Source organism: Mercurialis annua, linkage group LG7 (assembly GCF_937616625.2).
Source record: "Mercurialis annua linkage group LG7, ddMerAnnu1.2, whole genome shotgun sequence".
Taxonomy (NCBI): domain Eukaryota; kingdom Viridiplantae; phylum Streptophyta; class Magnoliopsida; order Malpighiales; family Euphorbiaceae; genus Mercurialis; species Mercurialis annua.
Window position 1 is genome coordinate 10,439,579 of NC_065576.1, and position 26,074 is coordinate 10,465,652.

A 26,074-nucleotide genomic window follows, 5' to 3' on the forward strand; every position below is an offset into this window, starting at 1 on the left:
TACAATTGAAAACGGAAAATTCAAAAGTGGGTATAATTGACAAATTTTCAACGTCGGAGTGAAATTGAAAAAAAGTTTAAAAGTGAGGGGTTTTTGAGTGATTAGACCATTTTTAAGTAATTAAACCTTAATTTTTCTCTTTCAAGATTAGATGCATCCTTAGCTTTTGAAAGGCTATTCTACTTTCTTCTCTAGCATATTTGAAAATCTAGAAAATCTTTAATATTTAAGGATCTAACTATTTCAGTTAGAGGTTGCAATTTTCATCCATACCCATTTATCCACCTATACCCACCCATTATATAAAGGGTATGGATCATAAAAAGGTAGTTATTTGTTAAATAGATAGTAAATGGGTAAAACTCTTCCAACCCATTAAAATAAGGATAATAAAAGGGTTTGACGTGGATACCCACATTCTACCTATAATGATACAATATGTAAAATTGGTTGAATGATACATGTCAATTTAAGAGTAATTGATTTTTTTTTAAAATATCAAATAAATTTTAAATTTCAAAATCAATATTCAAAAATCGTAAAGAACTAAAATATTTTTTTCGGAAAATATTTTATTTCAAAAAATAATTTTTTTCAGAATTTTTTTTTTCCGGAAAATATTTGTAATCCAAAAAATATTTTCTCCAGAAAATATTTTTTTCAGAAAATAATTTTTTATCCAGAAAATATGTTTTTCCAATTAATTATTTTTTTTCCAGAAATTATTTTTTTCCCGAATTTCAGAAAATATTTTTTTTCCAGAAAATATTTATTAATTCTCACAAGATGTACAATTAAATGTAATATAATTTAAATTTAAAAAATCAATTTTTAACATTATACATATAAAGTGGGTTAATGGATGGGTTAGGGTCATACAGAATTTCAAAAATATGGACACCTATATAAAATTAAAACGAGTCATATATGAGTTAATCACCCATTTATAACTCTACCCATTTAAATCCAACCCATACCCAAAAAATATACCTCAGTTAACAAAAAATATATGTAAAGTATATCGCATGACATGACATAAAGAAAATGTAATTTTCAAGTGAAAGATCAAACTCAAAACACTGTCAAATAATTAATGGATTGGTTGTTGCTTTACAAGAAAATTTTCCACAAAAAAAATGTGATAATGAGCCCATAAATCAGAAGGCTATAAACCAATTAATGAACAAAAAAAATGGGGAAAAAAATTAACAATTGGGGTCAAGGAATGGAACAAAAAAATTAATTCCAAGACATGTACAAAACTTCAAACAGATATAGAACAAAGATCCTCCAAGACTTGTCTGATGTTCGGTCTCTCATTTACAGAGAGAATACACCTCAACGATACACCAAGCATATCGTCCATCGCTTGCATAGGCTCTTCTCCACCTGCAATATCCCTGTCAATACAGTCCATTCGTCTTCCTTCTTGATCGCATAACCGAACCCAATCTGTAAGATCAACTGCTCCCGATTGACCTGATATGATGTCACCGGCACTCCTTCTGGTTAACATTTCCATCAAAATCACTCCGAACGCATACACATCTGCCTTAAATGAAGGGGTCGGTTTAGATGCATTAGATAGTTCGGGAGCACAGTATCCAAGTGCTCCCAAATTCAATATCTGCTCTGCAATACCAGTTGGTGTCATCAAGCGGTGAAGACCATAATCAGTAAGACGAACATTATACTCAGGACCATCAAGAAGTATATTAGTTGGCTTTAAATTTCCATGCAGCATCCCTCTATCGTGAATGTACAATAGACAACGAGCAACATCGACTGCAACTTTTAGTCTTCGGCTGAATGATAACAGGGAATATCTCCTAGGTGTAGACTCTGCATCAAATACTCTTAACTTAGAGAAAATTTCATTGACAATTGAAAATTAATGCTGCACATAATTTATAAGCTGCAAATGCACAAATGAAATGGGACCTGTATTAAGAGTTTAAGCCCATGCAAGAAATTCATTGTCAAAGACATATCAGATCATTATCGAGTGCATATCCCCAGGTTAATAACACAATTAGAGAGCAAAACAAACCAGGGAACACCATATGAATTGTTATGGATCATTGAAAATCACTTCCTATGCTTTTTTGTAGATTACTAAGCATCATTACTAAGGCATATGTACTTCTTGACATAATACAAGAAACTAAAAGCAAATTGTATGTAATATTGTAATCCTAAACAAACGGATACCTTCAACAAGCTTAATTTTCATGTAAGCTTACTCAAACCTATTCTCTCAATTTCAATTCTAGTAGTTATTCTCCTTGAATGATTGGTTGCTGAATACTAGTTTGACCAAAAATTGTCACAGAAAAAAAAGGAGGAAGGGTTTAAAGGAAATATCACGTCTTGAGCTCTTAGACAACAGACTGACCCCAAGAAAGGCCCATTGCAAAATTTCCTAATAGAATGTATACTATGACAGTTCTCTACAAGACCGCAACAAGTTTTTTCCGACTCAATCTCAAACACAAAGTCCCAAAAAACTTTAGCACGTCCCAAAAGTTTCAGAATCTTCCATCTTGTTTCTTGCCCTCTTGCGTACTATTTCACAGAAGCAAATTTCAAACCGAGACAGTAAGATGCAATGTATTGATATCTCATGTTGTAGTTAGTTCTCAATCTTGTTTCTTGCCCTCTCACATAATATTTCATGGAAGCATATTTCCAACTGAGACAGTAAGAGGCAATGTATTGATTTCTCATGCTGTGGTTAGTTCTCCAACTTTTTTTTTTTTGCCCTCTCACATTCTATTTCATGGAAGGAGAATGTCTAACTGAGGCAATACGATGCAATGTACTGAATTCTCATGTTGCAGTTAGTTCTATTTTGCAGATGCAAATAGCAACTTTGTCAATGGTTCACAATGTCCAAACAAATGCAACTGATTTGTTAAAAAAAATTAAGAAATACCTTAAAATAAAATGACATGACAGTAAAATTATAAAATGTTGGAAGAGAATAAATTATTACCATATAAATGTAGCGCTAAGCTGTCTCCGTGAATATAGTCTGCAAGAAGAAGTCTCTCTTGTTCTCTTGGTCCCCAATAGTATGCTCGCAATGGAACAAGATTTGGATGTTTTACAGAACCTATCCTCTTAACTTCCTTAGCAAATTCCTTCTTATGTTTGACCAATCCCACCCGCAACCACTTCACAGTCAACATATGTCCACCATCAAGAGTAGCTTTGTATAAAGTTCCATGGCTGCTTCTGCCGAGAACTTCTGCTGGAGCTCGAGATAACTCCTCTGCAGTAAATGCTAGTGATGCATCAAGGAAGAATAATTCTCCAGCTAACCGATCAGGTGAATAGACATCCAATTTCACGGATTGTTCGTGCCCCTCAATGAATCGGGGTGAGGAAGTTAATGGAGAGTCTGGGGAGGACTTCCTTCCTGATGTAGTGGGACCACTCTCTAGCACATTAAGATTTGAAGATGAAGAGCCTGCAGCACCAACTCGAGGTAAATCATGCTCGACAATTTCATTTCCAAAATCTGTCTGTGCAGATAGTGACCTTGAATTTGACGTAAGTAAGTGATCATTTGAAAAACTCAATGAAGTTGGTGGTCGATGAACATTAGAGTGAAATTTGAAAAAGGAAGATTGTGCAGATCGTTCAACCTTAGAATCTTCCCCTGGAGCTTGGCCACTAAATTCACTTCTACCAAGAAAGTTCTTTTTCTGTGCCTGATGAAATGCCAAGAAAACCAAAATCCCCAAGGTGGTAACAACTGCAGCAACAATAATCACCGTAGTAACACGATGCTTTGAGCTGTGATGTTTCCTTTGGACAGGAAGCTGATCTGGAACGGAATTTGTTGAGGGCCCCCCATTTAGAAAGATCAGTAAGGAGTTTCCAGGATGAAATGAAGAAATGTCAAATTTTCTCAAGTTCTCTGGAACCACGCCACTAAGATCATTAGAGGACAAATTTAATCCAATTAAGCTAGATGAAAGCTTATCAGGGATTTTACCCTTAAATTTATTGCCAGATAAATCAAGGTACTCTAAGTAAGTTAGCTTGCTCAATTCAACAGGCAGTTCTCCTGACAAGCCATTGTTTGAGAGATTCAGCAATTTGAGGTTTGCCATGTTACCTATATCTGAAGGCAATCCGCTAGATAAGGAGTTATGGGAAAGATCAAGAGACTCCATCTTTGGATAAGAAGGTAAAACTAATAATTCACCTACATGTGAGCCTTGCAGAGGAATTGGCCCTGTGAAGTGGTTTCTTGAAAGATTCAGGTTTATCAAAGTCATTGAAGCAAAGAAGCCACCGGGAATAGTTCCACTAAGTTGATTTAAGCTAAGATCAATTGCAGACAATTCGGAGCTGGCCCCCAATTGAGGAGGCAAATTACCATCTAGGGAATTATTCCTAAGAGAAAGTTTACTTAATCTAGAAAACTGAGAAATTAAGTTCGGCAAACTTCCTGACAACTTGTTGGAACTCAAATCAAGAACCTCTAGACCGGCATGCCAATTCTGCATAACAGACAAGTCACCGGAGATCATATTTCCACTAAGATCAACAACAATACATCTCTCTAGAAAAGTTGGCAAAGATCCAGATAATCCATTTGAGGAGAGCATTAAGGTATTCAATGTTGCAGAACTAACTTCATGAATAGAACCTGCAGATAGATACACGCTAAATATCAGACTGATAAGATACAGCACTCCGTCACCAAGTAAGAATTAATCCCATGCATAGAAACTGTGTTATATGGATTTTGAATATTGGCAGCAAAGGATAAATCATAGAGGAAGAAGAGAATCATGATGTCGACACGCATTTAAATCTTAGCATTGTGTAACACCAAATTTTACAAGTTTCCTATGTAACAGCGTTTTTCATGTTAAGTTCCTGTGTGTGTGAACCTTACCCTCGAACCTTTTCATTCAACTTTCCGTTGATGTTTTCCTTTATCGATAGTCATTAGATATCGAATTAATGCAAATGAATTTTCACCAGGCTTACAAATCGAAACTAAAAGTATGCACTGTCTATAGCATTTGCCGGCTCCTTCCCTAACACAAATAGAAACTAAAAGTATGCCTGGTTTATATAGCATTTGCCTGCTCCTTTCCTAACCTGAATAATCTTAGAAAGTTAAATTATCTCAATAAAGTCATTTTGAATGGGAAACAAAAAGAAGGAAGAGTCAAATCCCAGATTCGCAACACCCAATCAATTGCAAATACTAACATCGTCACATATAAATTTAGATGCAATGTCCAATTTAGTCAAAGTTCATCATCATTATTACTTCAGTTGACTTATACTCTCAATCAAACACTAACAACAGAATACAAGATACCAAAATCCTAATAATTGCAAAGATAAAGATTTAAGTACCTGTAAAACCATTGCCACTAAGATCTAATTCTTCAACTGGCATCGACCCGTTAAACAATTCCGGCGGCAAGGTCCCAAACAACTCATTATTCTTCAACCTCAACACCTTCAATCTCAAAAAGGAACCAAGTGAAGGCAATTCCCCATTAATCCCACAATAACTCAAATCCAAAACTTGCAAATTCCTAAACAATCCAACCACCTCCTCTCTCAAAAAACCACCATTCAACTGATTTCCACTGAAGTTAACAAACTGCACAGTATTAGCCAACCCAGAAACATTCTCTACACTAAGACTATCAAGCTTACCATAGAACACATTATCACTCAAATCCAAATGCTCCAAATTAATCAACTCACTCAAAACATCTCTAACATCACCTCCAAATTTATTAGAATGCAAATCCAAAACCTTCAGCTGCTGCAAATTCCGAAAAGGCACGGGTAACCCAACTGGGAACCCGCCTTCAAATCCATTTCTAGACAAATTTACATACTTCAAATTCCACAGCTCCGCGATCCGGCCAGGGATCGGCCCGGAGAAATTATTGTCAGACAGATCTAAGTACTGGAGCGAACTAATGGATCCTAATGTGGGTACAATCCGACCCGTGAAATGGTTCCCCGAAAGAGAGAGATTCTGAAGGAATTTCAGGTTAACCAAAGTTGAAAACTTTAAGTCGCCGGAGAGACTGAGGCGGTTGAGGGTAATGGAAATGATGGAATGGGTAGTCGGGTCGCAGGTGATACCGGGCCAGGAAACGGGGCAAGTGGATAACCCGGAAACAGAAGAGAAATTCCATGTGGGGAGGATTTTGTCAAGTGGGTCAGCGGTGATACCTTTTTTGAACTCGAGTAAAGCTCGGAGCTCCGACTGAGAAGCGGCGGAGGCGGTGAAAAGGAGGAGCAGAGAGTAAAAAGTAAGAGTAAGAAGAGTCATGGCTAAAACATTTAGAGAGAGCAAACCCTAGAAAAAATGGCGGTGTTAGGGTTTGTTGAAGAGGCGGTTAAAAATGGCGGGTGAGGTGGCGAGTGGTGGTTGGTGGAAGTGAGTAACTACAGACTGTAAAGGGAGGGACTTTCAGTTCAGTTCAGTTCAGACCATACCCTCCATTACCATTATTTTTGGTTCTTCTTCTTCTTGCTTTTGTTTTTCTGTTACTGTTTCTGTTTTGGGTTTATTACAAAAACACTCTCCAACTTTGTCTTAATTAAATATTGTCCGAGATTTGGGATATTATATGGTGTTTTCGTCCTACTGTTTGTGAGTGAAGTCGTGCCGAGTCGTTTGTTAGTGCTGAGAATGCCAAGTCACTACTTGCCAAATTGTGCAATAAGTAAACTCTATTTAAAAATGTAGGTGATTTCGGATTTAATTTTATATTTTACTTATTATATTAATAATTTCTTACTCTTTTGAAAGTTTCCTAAATAATAATGATAAGAACTCACATGTATACATTTTTTTCCGTATCAATTGAGTTGTCTATTTTTCTAAAATTAGTTTTTATATTGTTTCTATTAAAAATAGTAGTAATTATTAGTATCAATTAAAATAAATATAATTATTTTAATAAAGTGAATTGATGATTATGTTCAATAAGACTATAACAAAAATTATAAATAATTATAAAATTAATTGTGATTTTTAAATTGTGTAATAAAGAGAAAGTTGATAATTTTATTAAAATAAAAAAATAAATAAAATTCATCAACTAAAATATTAAATTTGAACAATTATTGGATAGAATGTAACAGAAGAATATGTAAATAATTAATATGTACAATTAAATAGATAGATTTGGGTATAAAAAGAAATTAAAATAATTTCTATAAGTTTACTTCAATTTTTTGTAGACTATTTAGATTCTAGATAAAAAAAATAACTCTTTTGTTGGGTATCCTTAAAAGTAACATCTTAGTTTGACTCAATATCCAGTAATAGTCTACCAAGATAAAAAGTTATTGACCTATTGTACATGTTGTATTCATAAATGTGGTTAATTTTGAAAATAAAAAAAGTTAAAAATGAGAATTAAGAAATAGTAAGGGGTGTTATTGTTAAATGGCCTTTCTTCCTTGTTTGTTTTCTTCTATATATTTGTTTTGTGATAGTTGATGGGACCCACACACGTGCTTTTTCTGTTATAACGGCGTTAAGTATATGTGTCTTTGTTTTTCTTTCCGTTTTTGGAATCGTTTATTATTTTTACTTATAAATGTAATTGGGAGAGATTTTGGGCTGATCTAATCCAACTCATTTCGGCTGTATTTTCTGGACTGTAATCCCTTACAATATATTTCTCCTTTTTTTGGTAATTTTGAAATTCCTTGTTAGGCAATTTGGGCTGTATGTATCATTAAAATAAATTAAAAAAATAATATAATTTTTTTAAAAAAAATATGTGTAATAACTTTTAATAAAAAAATCACTTTTTACTGTGAATGTTAATAAAAACACTTTACTTTTTTAAAATATAAATCAAGTAGATGAAAAAAACGATACACAAAAAAGCAAGAAATTTAAAAATGATACAACACTATCGGTGATGTTGTACCACGGTGATAATAGTAACAGATCTTTTTATAAGAGGTCTTATATTCAAGCCTTGCTTCCATTTTTTGACAAAAGAAAAAGAAAATGATAAAACTATTTGACAACTTAAACTAAGTCATGAACTACATAATTCAATTTTCTTCAGACAAAATGGAATGATAATCTTGAAAAATCTTAAATATTAATTTAATTTCGTGCAAATACGCTAGTGTACGATTAGTATTAAATAATTAATAGTTATATCCCTGAGCATAGATAGAATGTTTTGCATATTCTTTATCAAGTTGGTACAACAAAATTACAACATAAGATCGAATTCGATTTCAATTTTCAACAATTAAAAAGGCCATTGATTTTTGAGATATCATAGTGATGCAATTGATTCTTGATCAAGGTTCTTAACATTATGGTCTCATTAGTATCATATTTGATTTGACTTTTAGAAATATATTTTATTTAAGAAAATAATTTATAACTTTCTATTATGAACATTCTTAATTAAAAGAATATCAATAATATTTTTAATAGAGAAATAAGAATAAAATATTAGAATATTAAGATTTTGTTTAAATTTTAGATTTTTTTTATTTTCTACTTGGATTAAAATTTCAGTTTAATAATAGAGTCCCAATTTTCTACTTGGATTTCTGTTGAATTGCAGAATTTGTTGATGCAACCATTGCAAAAGATACTGAAGGTAGCTGGCTGTCTACTGGAAAATGGGTGAAATTTTTTACACATTTTACGTACTTTTTTTACTATACAAATATATGTTTTTGATACATATTTAATATACCATCGATACATCTCTCACCGTGTTGAACAATACATGAAACCAAGGCAGTTCCATACAGAAATCGATAGCCAGAAAAAGATAGGAAAAATGATCATATAGAGTATCATGTCCAGCAATATCGCGCCACCCGTAGTTGAGGAAAAAGCGACTCGCAACTCGAAGCCAAGGTGAGCCATCGTCTCTGATAATATGCATGGGTAATACTAATGAGCAAAAGCAATCAATTTAGGCGATGATAAAGCGAAGTAAATTAATCGGACAGACTTGAAGAAATTTCAAAAACAAAATCAATTGAACATACCAAACTAAAAATGATCATAAAACTAATAAAACTCTCAAAAAATATGTAAATTTGCAATGTAAATAACTAGCGTTCCTCATCATCGTTACGTGTAGCACCGCTCTCAAGCTCATAATCAGAATTTTGAGGATCAGTTTTGAAAATAATGTCAGCTTGGCAGTTGCAGCATTTGAAGTAAAACCTATGAACTTCAACATTTTTGTCGTCTGTAATTTCTTTAAGGCAATTAAATTTGGTTCCTCTATAAATACAATCGCCGCAAGCAGTGCATCGTAAGCTCAACGGAAGCATCATCCGCACCTTCATCTTGATCTGCAATTCCGGTGAAGCTTGGCCGGAATAAAATCTGGCGGGAAAAAATTAAGTTCCTCGGTTTTTTCCTTTCTTGATTTTAATGACCTAATTTTTAATGAGATTTTTAGTACTCAATTTTGCCTTTATATAAGGTTTTGGATATCCGGATGCTTTTAGGACTAGGATAAATTCATCTACAAGAATTCTATAAGCGGAAAAGAGTAGATACAAAATTATTATATTATTTTTAATAAAATCTGGTAAAATTATTTTAATAAAGTATAAGTGATTAGATAATTGAGTAAAAATTTAATTTCAGTTGAATTTCAATTTCAATAATAATAGTTATAATATAAAAATACAAATTAAAGATAAATTTGTTCCAATATGATCTATCAATATAATTTTTATACATGATTAATTGTGACTGTTATATAAAAAAATAAACATATTGTAGATCTGAAAAAGAAAAAAAAGAATAATGAACTTTAGATCTGAGATCAAAATATAAGTTCCGTTTTACTTAAATTATTATGTCATATTAACAAACAAAATAATTATTGACCGATATATATACATATATGGAATAAAAATAGTAGATTTGAAAATTATTGGCGATCGAAAAATGTGTAAAAATTACTCATTTAATATAATCTTTTAGAAGTTGAAACACAAAAATTAGAGTTTAGATACTAAACTAGCATATTACGAAAGATTTAGATACTAGTGGTGTAATTCTGCCATATTTTTTGAGCATTTGATGTTAGTATTTTAGGTTGGAATATGAAATTTTCAAATAAGAATCCAACACTCTTACTACTAGGTTACACCTACATAACGTATTTGCTATTATATGATTATTCAATTTCATATAATAGAATTTAGAGGGCATCATACAGACAGCTAGATAAGTCTCATGATATTTCCTAGTTGATAGCTACATTAATTTTGGGTAAGCTTGCACTTGACTACATTTTAATTGCCAATTAGTTCTTCATTTAGTTATGCTTGCACTTTAAAATTTGAACATGCATCTCAATCAGTCTTTAAGATGCTGGAAATTGTTGAATACTCGCCCGTTTCATGGTACATTTTTCCAACTTGCCAAACAGATATGAGAGGACAACTCTAATGTGTCTAACACCATCTAATGTATCTCAAAGCCAAAGGTAAGACACTTTATATAAAAAAAATAAGATATGTAATTTTCCGTTACATAGATTTTAATTTTAAAGTTTTATGCTTTACATATGGTGATTAAATCCTGACTGAAGCTTTTTTTTTTAACCGGGACAAGTTATATTAAAATAAAAGTACAGTGTAAATCAATTGAAACAAAAAAAAATTAATCTACTAAAAAAACGAAAGATTTAAAAACAAAATTTTGAAGACGACACTAAACAGGAAGAATTCGTTGATAATTTTCTGGCACTGATTCATATTTAGACAGATCCATCTTTTCCTTACTCCACTTTAACTATGCTTCACTGGTTTCCGTAAAAATAAAACAACTTTGATCATCTAAGATGATAAATCTGAAGAACGAATAGAACTCATATAGAATGAATGAAGCCAAAGGAAGGCTGAAAAAAAAAACCCAACTATATCTAAATTTTATGTTAAAAACCATATACTTAGTACTAATACAGTAGAAAATTAGAGAGCGAGGAGGTGAATTTGGCCAAATAAATCGCCAAAATCACCTTCCCTTGCTTGTGCGGGCGGTGGCTTGTTTCTTTCTAAGGTTTGAGTTGGTTGTGAGAGAGAGACAGGCGAGACGTTTGTCGAGATCATCCTGACTGAAGCTTACTAATTAACAATGAAAACAAAATAATTTAAGAAATTGATCTCATGTTTTTATTAATATCCAAAAAAAATGGTGTTAATCCTCAACTAATTATAATGTCGTCATGAAACGACTTGTTTGCAGCAATCAAGCAAGCATAACCTAATTTACTTCGCTTATATAGCAAGTGAAAGCAAGCACTTATCATAAGATTTTACACATTCAGTAAAAAGATGTATATACATGAAAGGATAATTACAGTCATCACACACACACAAAAAGCGAAACAAAAAACGGCGAAAATAAACATGATGGTCAAATTTCCAAAGAAATTAGAATATAAGTAACAATGCAGCTGCAGGAGTTGACTTGGGTTTAATAATAACAGATAATATACATTTGGCAAGAATGTTAAAATTAGACTTACAGCAATCACCAAGTGTCCATTGCATCGCATTGGCTCCGGTATTTTCATTATAACTCGAACCACTTTACAGCGCAAAACTTTGTGAAGCGACGGCGATTCTCCTGAATCTATGTCTGAATTACTCGGTTTATAGACTTCAAGCTTCCTCTCTTGTTGAGGAAGTGTCAGTGCCAAAACTCCAGAGGTCTTTTAACTCTCCTCTCACCAAACCCAGTACGACACAAACTCCTAATAATAAAATTACAGATGAGCAATAAGGTGATGACCACATTAACCACTTTAAATTTACAAACTGTGCCCTTGAAACAATTCTTGCTTTCAGGTCAGCCTTTTTATATGAAATTTACTAAATAAAGAAAGTAAACAAATTAAATTTAATAGATTATATGCACCATTGACTTTAAGACTACCATTACTGTCAAAACCAGCATCCACTGCAACCGTCGTTGCAGCCACCGACGATTTCCCATTTAAACCAAATCATTCACTAAACCAAACCCCTACGGCCATAACTATCAAATCAACTAGTACCTGTCACCAGAACCATCATCCCATCTGTGACTATTAAGTGACTTTCTTTAATAGGCTCTCTCGGATAGGGAGCTTTTAACAAGAAAATTAGCCTTATCAATAGTAAAACACAAAAAAGAACTTGCCACTTCTTTAAAAAAATTAAATTTTCACTCATACTAATTCAGTAAATTTCTATTTTAATCATTTTACTACCCACATAATTCAACTCCCATATTTAGCTCCAATTCTATTTATATAAAGCCCAACCAAGGTATGTTTAAAAGTAAATGCAATCAGCCAATTCATTACCTAGGGTACAAGGAACAAGATAGAGAAGTGCAGGTTGACCATGTCCATCCATCAGGTATAAACCTAGATATGTGAGAAGAAGACCTGCGATAAAAAAATTCAACACTAAGTACCATTAGGAGACTAAAATATAGCAGCTGATTACAAAGCAATACATCCAAGAATCACCATTATTGAACCTAAAAGTACTATTTCCTATTCATAGTTAGATATGAAAAGGTCTCGCAAAGAAAAGAACGAAAAAAGGTAAAATGACTGTCCCTGGTGGCGAACATCAGTCGGTAAACTAGCGGGTATAGTACAATGCCTTTTAATTCAAGAATAATGTCCAAATTCGTGAAAGAAAACATTATTTTATCAACTTATTTACCTAAGTGAGCCGAACACAAGATAATTTGATGAGTTTTTCCTCAGCAGTAATTTCCATAAGACAACTGAGGCAAAGTTCTAGAAAACTTGACTCTGGAATTTGTAAATCCATGCAACTTACTTGAACATCATCATTCATCATAATATTCTACATCTAATAAATTTATAGGTGAAGAAAAAGAAAAATAAAGTTAAAATGCCTAAGCGGATGGGAAAATTCTCGTGTTCCTAATTGGCTTCTCCGAGAACTCTTAATAAAAATTAAGAACACTATCGTTAAGCCAAGTCATTCAAGGTTATAGTAAGGAACGACCAGGGACTGAATCCATGAGATCTTGCTAACTGGAAATGAGGAAAGGCAGAAAGAGTGGAAGGTCCAAAGGAAAGGCTGCTTTTAACTCTATAGTAACAGCTACTGCAGAAATTGCACAATCTGTAATACATCCATTATATAGAAGTGCCACTTCACAATCAATTCAAAGTCACAACCATGACATGGAAATAAGAATGCATGATAAAGATGCACATTAACATTTCCGATACTATCTTGGATGGCAGAATGCATTTAAGAGCTGCTTTATCAATATACACAGGTTATTGTGCAGTAGTGATGATGTTGAAGATCTTTTTGTCCTCCATCTAAAACCGGTTTATGTAAAGACTGCTACAAAGAGAGAATAATAATAATAAAAAGGTTTTTGTAATGACTCCTAAATAGGAAACAATAATTTTGACATGACACACAACGCAAAACAAGAGTTTATAAATCCATCCCATCATTATAATGGACCTTTACCCACTAAAGAGAAACCAACAACACTCGTGTTTTCAGTATCGTATCTCTGTTGCTTCCATATCCTTGCTAAAGGAGTGGAGACTTTCTTTCTATAATTGGGTTGGTCGCTGAAAGGCTACGAATGAATTTTCCCTTTAATTATTTAATCAATAGTACTCTATGTCCATAGGTGACTCACATTATGACTGATATAGGTTGCTATTTTCTTTTATTTGGAGGCTTTAAGGGCTACAGAAATACTTCAAAATAAGACATCCTAATGCTAATTACGAAGCATATAGCTGTGCTCATTGAAGTTACTGTATTAATGATGGGAGTCCCTGGGATAGAACTAATTTTAGGTCAAGTTTTTTCTTCTCTTTTGTTAGGTTAGTCTCAGCATATAAGAAAGTTGAGGGAAGGTCGACTTATGATGCTTCTCCCTGCAGAGTGCAAAAGAGGTCCTATGCTTTGAGGCTGTATGCAGGTTAGTAGCAATATAGCATACATTCTTAATAAAACCACATCACAAACATGCCAGGATAACAGAATTTTGCAGTTAAAAAGAAACTTCCCCATAAATACAATTCAAATAAGATAGGAACACAAACAATAATTCTCACCGAGTCCATAGCCAACTGTTAGCCAAAGAAAATATCCACTGCACAAGCTCTTCTTGTTTGTTTTGTCATATCTGATACGACCAAACAGAAAAGTTAAAATCAAAACCAAATAGACACGGCAGTCTATTCTGCACCTCCTCTTTGTAACATAAGATCTAGAAGATATAAATTCCCCTCTGAAAATCCCCATCATAAAAATATAAACGTCTTCTTAACCCATTTTAGCAAAGAAACAGACCACATAATGGTAAGACTTAATTAAGGGAATTTCTATATGACATATGTAAGCTTGGCAAGTTCAGCATAAATGTAGATTGATACTCTCCCTGAAGTCGGAAATTTCACTGAAACTATTTGTTGCTTATACTATTCCCTAAGGTCTTCTTCTGAAAATCTGTTTTAATTGTACTATAAACTGACCTACATCTCTAACTACCGCCAAAATAATAAATATCAAATTGAATAATGGAAGAGCAGATCCGACACAAAAACCCAGCCCAAAAGGAATAAAAAAACAGCAAGAAATGGAGGGAAGAATAATTAGTCCGAACTATATAAAACAAAATAAAATCCATTTCACACAGATTTAGCATGAACAGTTTATTAATAGGAGCGAGTAAACTTTTAAAACAGTACCTCCGTGCAAATGATAAAAGCAAACCAGGAAAAAGAATGTCCCCAAATCCAATCATGTCATAACCGCCCCAAGGATCAGCAAATCGAGGAAATCTCAAAAGCATGGGAATAGATTCCCCACCACTGTTATCACCTCGAGCAACCTATAACAAAAAAAGTACTGATCAACATTCCATAGGCATAGATATAAGAACAATTTTTCATATAATAGAGCTTTTTAAAAGGGTTAAGAAGTTGAAATGAGGAAGAAGCAGGCTCAAGAATCAAAAAGCAGGTTGAATAGTTTGGGAACTTGATGTGAACAATAGAGCAACAACAATTACTGAAATTAGATATTCAAGTAGATCATCAATAAATTACCACAATATCAGTCAAAAAATTAATTTATTATGCAAATTTTTCGCACATGCCTATACTGTGCATTTATTTTGTCAAATTTATGTCAAGGTTTCTTAGACATGATCCTCCAAATGGTAAAGCAATACATATTATTATTATTATTTGCATGGTTGGAAAAGCTTTGGTGTGCCAATGTTGGACTCATGAACAGATGCCAAGATGGAATATCAAACAAGAGACTACTACTTACAGCAATCATAACACTCTGGTGGAATATTATTGGGGATAGGAAAACCCAAAAGATGTCATAAACAAATGCGCAGCAGAGAAGTACAGCGGCAACCTACATCGTAAAACCAGCATTAGGGAAAGAAAGCTACATGAAATGCAAGATCAATATACAAGTTGAGTACCTTAATATTAGGCAATCGTGCCACCTGCAAGACAGTAATCATCAAGCAGATACCCTGACAACGAGAAAGTCATTAATTAGCAAAGGAAACAGAGGAGAGTGCAACTCATTTAAAAACTGTTTTCTGAACTTCAACAAGTTATATTTGCACCACACTGCAACAGACCTCCATTTACTAAGTACAAAAGGGATACAGCATATTACACAAGGGATATGCCATATTTTCCCATTTGTTACTCTTTTACTGCAGTCAGTTTTCATGCATTGTATAACCAGATTGTAACAAAGGTACTAAGACAGCAATTATGGACCACCGAAATAATATTGTAGGCACAATTACTTCAACATGAATTACTTAGCCATAACTAAAAATACTATCCTGTAAGCATCATTAGGTTTTCTTTTTCATTTCACCTTAATTTACTTTGTAGTGTTGTCAGTATTTTTTTTTCTATTCAACTATTTCAATATTAAAGACTAGCCACTAATTTGATCCTTATTTAAAGCCAGGCTTTAGGAAATAAGAGTTAAAACTTAGTTTTTAATTTTTTTCTTCCTAATTTCTTTTTTCTCGAAGGTTCCTATGAATGTTTCTTTTCATTTCCAAACAATGTTGTACGGCATCACACAATAATATACCGGAAGCCTAGCTAGCCGATGTATCTACGCAAGGTACCATCGCTTCATATTTAACCTCCAAGCAAGCGATGTTGAAGTCCCACTGTCCCACTCTTCTGAGGAGCAGGATCTCCAGTCTATCCCAGAACTCACTTTATGTAAATAATAACATTCGGAATTGGAAAAAGATTGAATGAAACATTTTACAGGCATGCTTTCCAAGAATGTTTAACTAAAACAGGCATTATAGATAAAATGGGTAATCTTCTTGTCAACTTCACATTTCCTCCAGCTGTCAGGGTTCATAAAACCAAACAAAGCTTGAAGAGATGCTTACTACACATAGATGGTACCCTTAATACAGTTTCCGCATAAATTAATTATCAGAGCAAACAAAAATTATAACTGTTAAAGTTAAAAAAATCATAGTTGGACCCTCACTTAAGAGCTTGAAATTTTGGATTGATTGATTATTAGTTATGGTATCAGTGTACATCAAAAGGGATAGAGTTCAATCATTAGCAGCCCTCATTCAATTAATTAAATACTTGAGCACAAGATAGAGCAGGCATGTACTTCTCGACACTTCAAACTCAATGGGCATTCGCGTGCACGAATGTATTAGAGTTAATAAAGCCAGAGTTGGAGGCTCATCTTAAAGCTTGACCTTTTGGCTTGATTGGTTATTTGACAATGACTAACAAAATCTATATAAGCATATTATGCACCATTATTTGCAAAAGACTACTCCCTAAAAATCTTCTAGCAGCAAACCAATTAATAGTGATCCCTCATAATAGAGGTTAGAGGTTCACACATTAAAATTAGGGTTAATTACATATAAAATCAGTACCTTTGCGCCAAGTTTCAAAAATAACATAACCTTTGAAACGTGTCAATTACAGACACCACCTTTCAATTTATTTCAAAAATAACATCGGCGATTTTTAGTGGCATTTTTGCTGACGTGGCAGACCCATCGGCTGTCCAAGTCAGCAAAATTTCACCAAAAAATGTACCCATGATGAAATTGAAAAAAAAAAGAAAGGTGGTGTCTATAATTGACACGTTTTAAAGGTAATGTTATTTTTGAAACTTGGTACAAAGGTCATGATTTTATATGTAATTAACCCTTAAAATTATAAGGGGAAAAAAAAAGCGTCAAAGACTAACTTATTCTCATGTGCTCAAAAGAGAAACTTACAAGAATATCTTGTCCAATCCAAGAATATGAGGACCGGCGATTGACAATCCAAAATATAGCAAATGCCAGACAACAAAATAATACAACAAGCGAAAGAACAGAAATTTCTCCCAGAACAGGTAAGTTGACTTTCTTTTGCGCACAACTTTTGCACTTTCTGCCCAATAATAAGAAATGGAAACGTGAATGAAAAGTATATCAAAGAGCTACAAGTTGATATAGAACCATACGAAATGCAGCTCAATTTACCTTGTAATCAAAGTAACTATACAATTATGCATTCCCTGTGAAACAGAAATTTAGTTCAATAAGCAATTGAGGAATTATTTCAGAATAACTTGTTTTTGTTTTTGCCCACTTTAATAATAGTAAAACATACATCAAACGGAACATCTTAGACTAAACTATTTGGATTCAGTTAACATGAATTTGGTACTCCAGCTTGTCTCAATTATTTTTGCGCAGCTCATTCAACCTAATATGCATTAACCATATCCCACCAAGTGCCAAATTCTCACAAGAAGCAATTAGAATATAATGTGCTTCAAATCTATTATGCATGCAGTATCAACCAATCTTCTGTGCACCAGCACTATTTTTTGATATTTCAGTGGTCAAAAAAATAAGGTTGATTCAATTTTGTAGCCCTGGACCTTCAAAAATTGCAACACTACATTTCATTTGCTAACACTAACTATTGACCCATAATTCTATCTAAGAAAATTCCTCCAAAAGAGTTTAATAGTTTGTACCTCAACACCACCAAGGCAGAAGAGAATAATCAGCAGCCAAACAAACCAACTTGACATAAAAAAATAGAGTAAAACCAGAAAAGTTGATGCTGTTAGGACAAAAAATACTGCACTCATTGCATTAATATCAAGGTATTCTTTCTCGTCATTTTTGAGTTCTGAAGCACTAGAGGTTTCCTGAAAAATTATAGAAGAAACAATATTCAAGCATCCTCCAGTGAAGCACAATTCAAACATAAATGATAATGGAAAATAATTCTCAAAGAATAGAAACAAGAAGTAGAAGAAACATAGACATAAGGAAAGTTAAGGAGACATAAAAATGCCAATCATGAAAAGAAAATCAATGAGCATATTCCTTAGGTAAGGATTAAAAGATAGTGATCTACTTTCTTAGAAAAATACGTATTATCAACGTCAATGTCTTAAAGGTTAACAGCTCTCTTTCCATGATAAAACCAACATAGAAAAGTTTTAATAGAGACCAATCAGCAGTACAAGCCAGTTCAAATTTGCACAGCTTAAAACATAAAACAAAGTAAAGAAACCAATGTCAACTCATAAAAGACAGATATTTCCATTCTTATGTATATCTTTCAGCACATAAATTCCAAGTGGTAGCTAAGTAAATAACTTGTATAAGCTTCAGTTCGCCAAAGAAAAATATTTAGCTGCAATATTCGTGGCTCTAAAAGCTTAAGGCTCTTAAAGTGTAGGGTAGCACCTCCATGCACATCATCTTTAAAGCTGACACCCTAAACAACAAAACTTCCTATTTTTTTACCCATGCAGTATTCATTTTAGGAACTTATTTGACTAAAATTAATTCTTTCCACAAATTACAAGGTGCTCTCTGCATCCAAAAATAATTATTTCATTAAGCTTAACCTAATAGAATATATAATTTATATCCTCTATTTAATACAAAAATTTTATCATATATACCCAAAATTGGCCCTTCAAATGAGCATAGAAGAGTAGATCCCACAAATCTTCTATATGAGGAAATTTCCCACGTATGAAAAAAGAAAAACAGTAAATCCCCATCTTTGACCTCACAAGAACTGAATCTAGTCCTTCAAAACCATGAATAAATCCAGCTGGTGATAATGCCATATTAAACCAGAAAAAAAGCTCGAGTAACATGCACGTGCACACAAAGAAAAGGGAGGGGGCACACAATTAATTAAGAAGTCCAGCACAAACACGATAATAAAGAAAAGATAATGCATCACCTTTGGTGTTAATTCATTGTACCGCTCATCAGTCTCCTCAGGAGCAGTAAACTCAGACCAAAGTGAAGCACAGGTCACAGTTCCAACGGCCATCAACCATATGAATATCACTGAATAATCCACAACGGGACGATTGGGTGCATATAACATTATTTCCACTGCATTAAGAAGAGCATTATTATTAGAAATTTTGTATTTTAATTTTGCTGCACGTGTAAGCATTTCCTACACGCATATTACACAAACACACACTACAGGCACAAATATTCATATGCACCAAAACCAAGAGTAATGGTTCTTGATTAAATTCCATAATGTTTACTGTCAAACAATCAATCCACCTAAAAGTTCAAGTTGTTAGGTGAGGCTTGAACAATAGTATTATTATCTCTAATACATCATAGCACACAGCTGCCTATCGGACTTGAAGCGACAAAGCGTGAACAAACAAGCAGAAAGGTCTGTCTTACCATGTCTTCAAATATAGTAATTAACTAAATAGGAGTTGTCACGGATCAAATTTCTAGACATTTCTATCATGAAGGCTTTGGTAAGTCTCCAATCATAGTTTTATTATCTCTAACATGTACTATTTGTTGCTTGTACAAAAATCAGAGGAAGTTACATCTTTTTTCTACCTACCAATAGATCATTTTTCCAAATACAATCTACCTAGAGATCCTTAATCACCCTTGTGCATCAATATCTCCAAATCTAATTCACATTCAAACATAATAGTCACTAAAGGTGCAAGGCACACAAGAGCCTTAGCACCTCAAACGCTAAAGGACTGGTGATATTAAAGAGGTGCACGCCTCACTGTCAGTATGCGCGCACATTGATTATTCTTTTACCCTCTTCCTTTTAACAGTTTCCATCCATAAATCTACCTAGAGGAGCACACACTCACTTCTTTTTAAAGACATTACTGGACTGCATCCAACATAAAATATAGAGTAATGAACTCAAGGGAAGAAAAAGATCTTAAGGGATCACCTTTCTTTCCAGCTACCATCGACTTGTTCAGATAATCACCTCCCGACTTTGAAACCAACATGACAGGGATTGAAATATTCAGTGTAGCATTTTCTTTCCCACAGCCCATCTCAGCAAGCTCTATAAGAACAAATCACAAAACGCAGAAAGACAAAAAAAATTGATAAGCGAAAGATCTAAAACACAATGATAATTTTTCTCATAGCAAACTAAATGGTAAATTACAACCTTCTTCACTATTTATCACCAAAAGGGCTTTCGCGCCTCCTGATTGTGCAACTTTTGCCTTCACAGTAAATTCACAATCACCACGCATGGAGATTGCAATGGCACCAGAAAGCTATAGAAGAGAAAAGAATTGTGAGTCTGTGCCCATCATAATATTAAGACAAGCTTGGTGTTCCCCTAATACAGTGAAGATTATTTCCAATCATTAGCTCAAAACATGATCTGAACATTTTTCACTAGAATAGTATGATGAGTTTTACGTTCATGCTGAGCACTTTCAAGGTAGTCTAGATATGTCCAAATTTTAACATGTTTTTATAATTTTTTCAAGGCTTTGCTTAGTGAATTTTTCAAGGCCTTGCATAGCAGTACATAACTAGCCTTGTAGCTGACAAAAGGCCCTGCGACTACAAAGTTTCAGACCTTCCAAAGATTTTGCAATTGGAAAAAAAAATAGAAACAAGAAAGCAGACTAGAAAGAAAAAAACTAGGAAATGAAAAGGAGAAGAGCAGCTTAAAGGATTCAAGTATGTGATAAGCAAAGAAGAAACATAACAAAACCTTGGAAGAGGAGGTAGAACAGCCAGTTAAAGGATTTGAGTAAACAGCAGGTAATCTGAGACCATCTTTAGCTGCGGAAGGCAATACACCCCCAAATCTTGCAGTGATCCCAGCAAAAGTATCACCTTCGACACCATCCACCCAGTTCATAACCTTAACCTGGAAGATTTGAATCAGGAAAATACTATGGTTAATTTGTTTCATGTAGCTTTTGACGAAAAATGAGAAGCACGGCAAGAATGTAGCAGAAAAAAACTTCTACCAATTAAAAAACCTGTCACGAAGACATCTCAACTATCTTGACTCTGCTCACAAATGCTCAATACTCACAAGTAATAAATGGAATTTTAATTTGTTTTAAGCATGTAGACCCAGCAAGGCTGGCTGAGTAAAATGGATGAACACCAACTTATTTTTGCATAACTAAATAGCACATATTTTTTTGTAAATACACTACAAAGGCACTGCTGTTAATATCGCAACATAAACCGCCACCACTACCACAACCTTACAGAAAGCACCAACAGGCAATTGAAAGCATAACATGAATTACACAAATTCTGCACCTCTAGATAACATTTAAATCAAACATGTTGTACAGATTTTCGTAATTTAACACATAATAATTCCAACATTTTTGGATCTCCAACAATTACAATAAAATCAGGTCATAATTGAGAAAAGAAATTACCAAATTGTAAGCATTATCGCAGCCCGGGGACTTGGGGGAATCGCCGTCATGAGAAGCGTCATCGGCGGCGGCGAATGAGAGACAGATTAGAAATAAAAAGGAAAAGAAAATTAAAGAAGAAGAAGAAGAAGCCATTGATCGGCAATTTGCTCAATCTCTCCCCAAATTCGCCAAAAAAACAAAACGTAGAGAAACAAAAAGGGAGAGACAGAGAACGTGTGGGTGTGGCTTCCTTAGTCCAATTTCAATTTTACCATTTTAAGAACAATCCAACAGTATGGAATGAAAATGATAAGAATAGTGTTTTTGTTTAGTATAATTTTGTTGGACAGGGAATTCAATTTCTAATCCTAATCAAGGTTAAAACAAGCCTAACACCTCACTTATTTGTTTCGCTTTTTAAGTTAACACTTAAATTATTTTTAAATTTTATTTATTTCCTTATAATGTTAAAACTTCAAAATTATATCAATTTTAAATGAAAATAGTAGAGGTATTTTTTGTGTTTTTTTTTTATTTTAATCTTCTCCTTCTTTTTCTCTTTGCAACCTAAAACAATACCGATGCCAAGAAAGACTGTAAACTATGTTTTCTTCTTCTTCCTCATTTTTTTTTGTTTTTCTCTTCCATCACCATCAAAAACCATTACCATAAAGAAGAATCAACAAACCATCACCACTAACTGCAGTCGTCAACTCTAGCGGCAACAACGAATGATGGTGGATGAAGTAACAACCTTCTCCTTCAACAGCAACAGCGGTAGGATTGTAAACGAACTGAGCTGCCCGCGAGCAGTTCGGTGTTCGGCTCGATAAGAGCTTGGTTCGTGTTCGTTTGTATTCTAAACGAACCGAACTCGAACTTGATTTAATGTTTGCTAATATAAATGAGCCGAACATGAACATAGTATAGTGGTGTTCAACTCGTGAACGAGTTCGAATAAGAGTTCGTGCACAAGCTCCTATATAATTCGTGAACAAGCTCGTTTATATACTCGATTAGGTGTTCACGAACTAAATCATATTTAAATTAATTTATATAATTATTTAAATAATCTTCAAAACTACATAGAGTAATCAAAACTACGTAGTTTTGGCATATTCTATCAAAACTACTTAGTTTTGGCATAAGAAAAGTTAAAAACTCATAATCCCAAAAGTAAAATTGATATACTAAAATTTAAAAGTCTAAAATTAAAACCAGTAACCCCATAAATCTAATGTGTTGGCTCTCACTCAAACTGTCACTCTTTTCTGCGTTTTTAGGTATCGTCTTTAATTTATTCAGCTCGTATTCATGTTCGTTAGTTTAACGGTTACACAAGCTGAGTTTGTGTTTGTTCGCTTAGCCACTAAATGAACGGGCTCGTGAACGAGCTCACTTAGTACTTATCAAGCTCATTCGTGAACGAGCTCGTTTAGTACTTACCAAGCTCGTTTGCGAACTCATTCGTTTAGCGACTAAACAAACGAACACGAGTTGAAAACGAACTGAACCAATGACAAATTTACAGCAGAAGAGAGGTGGTTCACTCCGGTGACACCTTGCCTCGAATTTTTAGTATTCCTTGCAAACTAAAACATCTCCAAAAGAATCTATCTAGGTAGCGAGGAAATGGAAACGGGATACGGACACGATACGACACGGTGAAACAGAAATTTTAAAAAAAGGAAAAGGTGCAAAAATGACCCTAATGTATAGCCTGCGTCTCATGTTGGCACCTCATGTATTTCGGATCTCAAAAATGACCCTAACGTCTTGAAAAAGTATCAAAAATGACCCTTCCGTTAACATTTTCGTTTAATGTCGTACACATTTCTGTTTAACGCCGTTAATTTTTTGTGTTTTTTTTATACTTCTTTAACAACGTTAGGGTCATATTTGAGATCCGAAATACATGAGGTGCCAATAAGAGACACGGGGTATACATGAGGATCATTTTTGCACCTTTTCCCTTTAAAAAATGAAGTATACAAAATGTGGAGGAAACGTGTAATTATTAAAAATATATAATAATTCTTCATATATTTATATATAACTATATTTATATAAGGTAAATTATAAAAAATTAAAATACTAAAATATTAATAGAATACTCATATAAAAAAATTCTCCTCATAAAATATTCCATAAATTAATAATTCAATTAAAAATGTAACATCAACATTGAAAAACAAATATTGCAAGTCTACCAAAAAAAATAGAGATGTAGCTAAATGTTATTCCTTCAACATCATTGTTATTTCTTTTTATTATTGTAATTCGGATCGCCATTAAATAACACTCCTTCTAATTCTAGCTCATCTAAAGAGAGATTAGCGAATTTAAGGACACTAATATCTTCCATACTTCCAAATTTATTGCCACCAACATCTCATATTTTTGTTCGCTCATCAAGGTACTGGGCAGAATTTCTTGACAAAAGATGAAGATTATGGTGAATAAAAACTAAATCTCCAGCACGCTTTGGATATAATTTATTTCTTCTAACTGAATTAATAAAAGGATAAGTACTTCAATTTTTTCCAGAGCAAAACGAAGAAGTTAGTTGTGCAAGAACTTAAAAAACGAATCCTTGAAGAAATGGAGCATTTGAACCATAACATACCCACCACTTCCTAGGTTCCATATTATATTTGCTACTAATAGAATCTGAATCTCCAAAAGGTCCGCTCTTAAGCAAAAAATTAGTAGATTCATCAATTGCCTTGGCACGAACTTCTTCGCTTGAAAATATTCTTCTAAGGCACTTAATCCTTTCATCAAAGACTTCTGCATCCGTATAAGGAGGCATTCTATTTTCTCTTTTTTCAAGCCATTTGTCACTATAACATTTTTAAAAACTAAACTGAAAAAATTAATAAGATAAAAAATAATAATGAAAAATAAAATAAAATAAAAGATTTAGATAACTAACTTTGGATTCAAAGAATGAGCCAAACAGTGAAGTGGATTATTGCTCTTCGCTCAACAATCAACAAGAATTTGATGGACAACTTCATAGATGTAATACCCCAAAATATTTAATTAGCTAATTGGACCACGTGTCCAGTTTTGATTCGCCAGAGTGACAGTATCAGAAGAATTTCTGATAAAAGTACAGTAAATAAATTTTAAGTAGGTCGGTTTCGGGAAATTTCTTATGAGAAAAATTAAGGTTATATTTCAATTCTAAAGTTAGAATTGAAATTAGAAGGAAAAATATTAAGAAAAGTCCAAAATAAAGTAGAGGGACCAAAGTGGTAATTTAGCCACTTTGTGTCGAAAATAGAAATATTGGATTTTGACGGGAAAGTGTTAATATCGAGTTTTGTATTATTTATCGGATATAAATAATACGTATAAGTTATAATAAAAGAGTTTATCGATTTAGTTATGGACTAAATCGTAGGAAAGAAAAGTTTAAAAGATAAATGATAACAAACAAAAAGAACAAGGATCAAAGTGGCACTTTAGCCAAGATATATATATAAGGAAAGAAATTGAATCAGAGAAGGGAAGAGAGACTTCCAGAGAGAGCGAGAGATATATCGTCGATTACGTCGTTTCGCCGTTCGACGTCCAATTCAAGTGATTCAAGCGGCAATTTCTTCAAAATCGAATTCTCTATCGATATTAAGCTTCGTTTTAAGGTAAATATCTCGGTATTTGGTGGAAAATTCGAATATATAGCCGTTTTAGTTATAATTAAGAATTTAATGATTTTGGATCGTTTTTAACGTTTTTGGAAAAACGAAGTTACGGGTTTTGAAGGAAATAAGGTTTTATACGTGTAGGGCGAGTGATAGCACGACGGGAAGCCCGGAAACGAAGTTTCCGGGGGCTGCGTGCGGATCGCACGTGGTGTGCGAACGCACACCCAAGGTGTGCGAACGCACACCGGTGTGCGGACGCACACCCACGGTGTGCGAACGCACACCACCTTGTGCAGACGCGCATTCCATGAGGGACTAAAACGGACTTTTTGTCCGAGGGACTAAAATAGACTTAGCTCGACGTTTTACGCGAGTAACGATAATGTAAAATGTTAAGGGAATTATATAACTCTCGAATACAAGGAGTAGTATTTGGTAAGTCGTGGATACGACTAAGAATTTCTGAATACGAGAATAATACTAAGAATGAAACCAATACTTAAATTATGAAAGTATTATACGTATTAAAGTATAAAGTGCACGTCTAATCATTAAACAATTTGTCAGACGTGTCAGCGAATAGTGGGGTCAGTAGACGCGGACTAGCGAGAGTGTACTATCAGATCGAC

General features: G+C 33.7%; 2 protein-coding genes across 2 annotated transcripts; both read right to left on the reverse strand.

The window, feature by feature from the left end:
• Window positions 1-1,050: 1,050 nt before the first annotated feature.
• LOC126655367 (probable inactive receptor kinase At5g10020) lies at window positions 1,051-6,585 on the reverse strand. The gene is made up of 3 exons (XM_050349525.2): window positions 5,389-6,585; window positions 2,996-4,663; window positions 1,051-1,842 (listed from the first exon to the last, which is right to left on the reverse strand). The coding sequence occupies exons 1-3, from the start codon at window positions 6,326-6,328 to the stop codon at window positions 1,265-1,267; spliced, it is 3,186 nt and encodes a 1,061-aa protein (XP_050205482.1). The 5' UTR covers window positions 6,329-6,585; the 3' UTR covers window positions 1,051-1,264.
• A 4,832-nt stretch (window positions 6,586-11,417) lies between these two features.
• LOC126655716 (signal peptide peptidase-like 3) lies at window positions 11,418-22,164 on the reverse strand. Its single transcript, XM_050349981.2, has 14 exons — window positions 21,811-22,164; window positions 21,120-21,278; window positions 20,559-20,670; window positions 20,331-20,450; window positions 19,335-19,492; window positions 18,100-18,276; window positions 17,597-17,631; window positions 17,348-17,504; window positions 15,527-15,580; window positions 15,364-15,456; window positions 14,775-14,917; window positions 14,139-14,209; window positions 12,372-12,455; window positions 11,418-11,777 (listed from the first exon to the last, which is right to left on the reverse strand). Exons 1-14 carry the CDS (start codon window positions 21,943-21,945, stop codon window positions 11,686-11,688), a joined length of 1,590 nt encoding a protein of 529 aa, XP_050205938.1. The 5' UTR covers window positions 21,946-22,164; the 3' UTR covers window positions 11,418-11,685.
• Window positions 22,165-26,074: the final 3,910 nt, after the last annotated feature.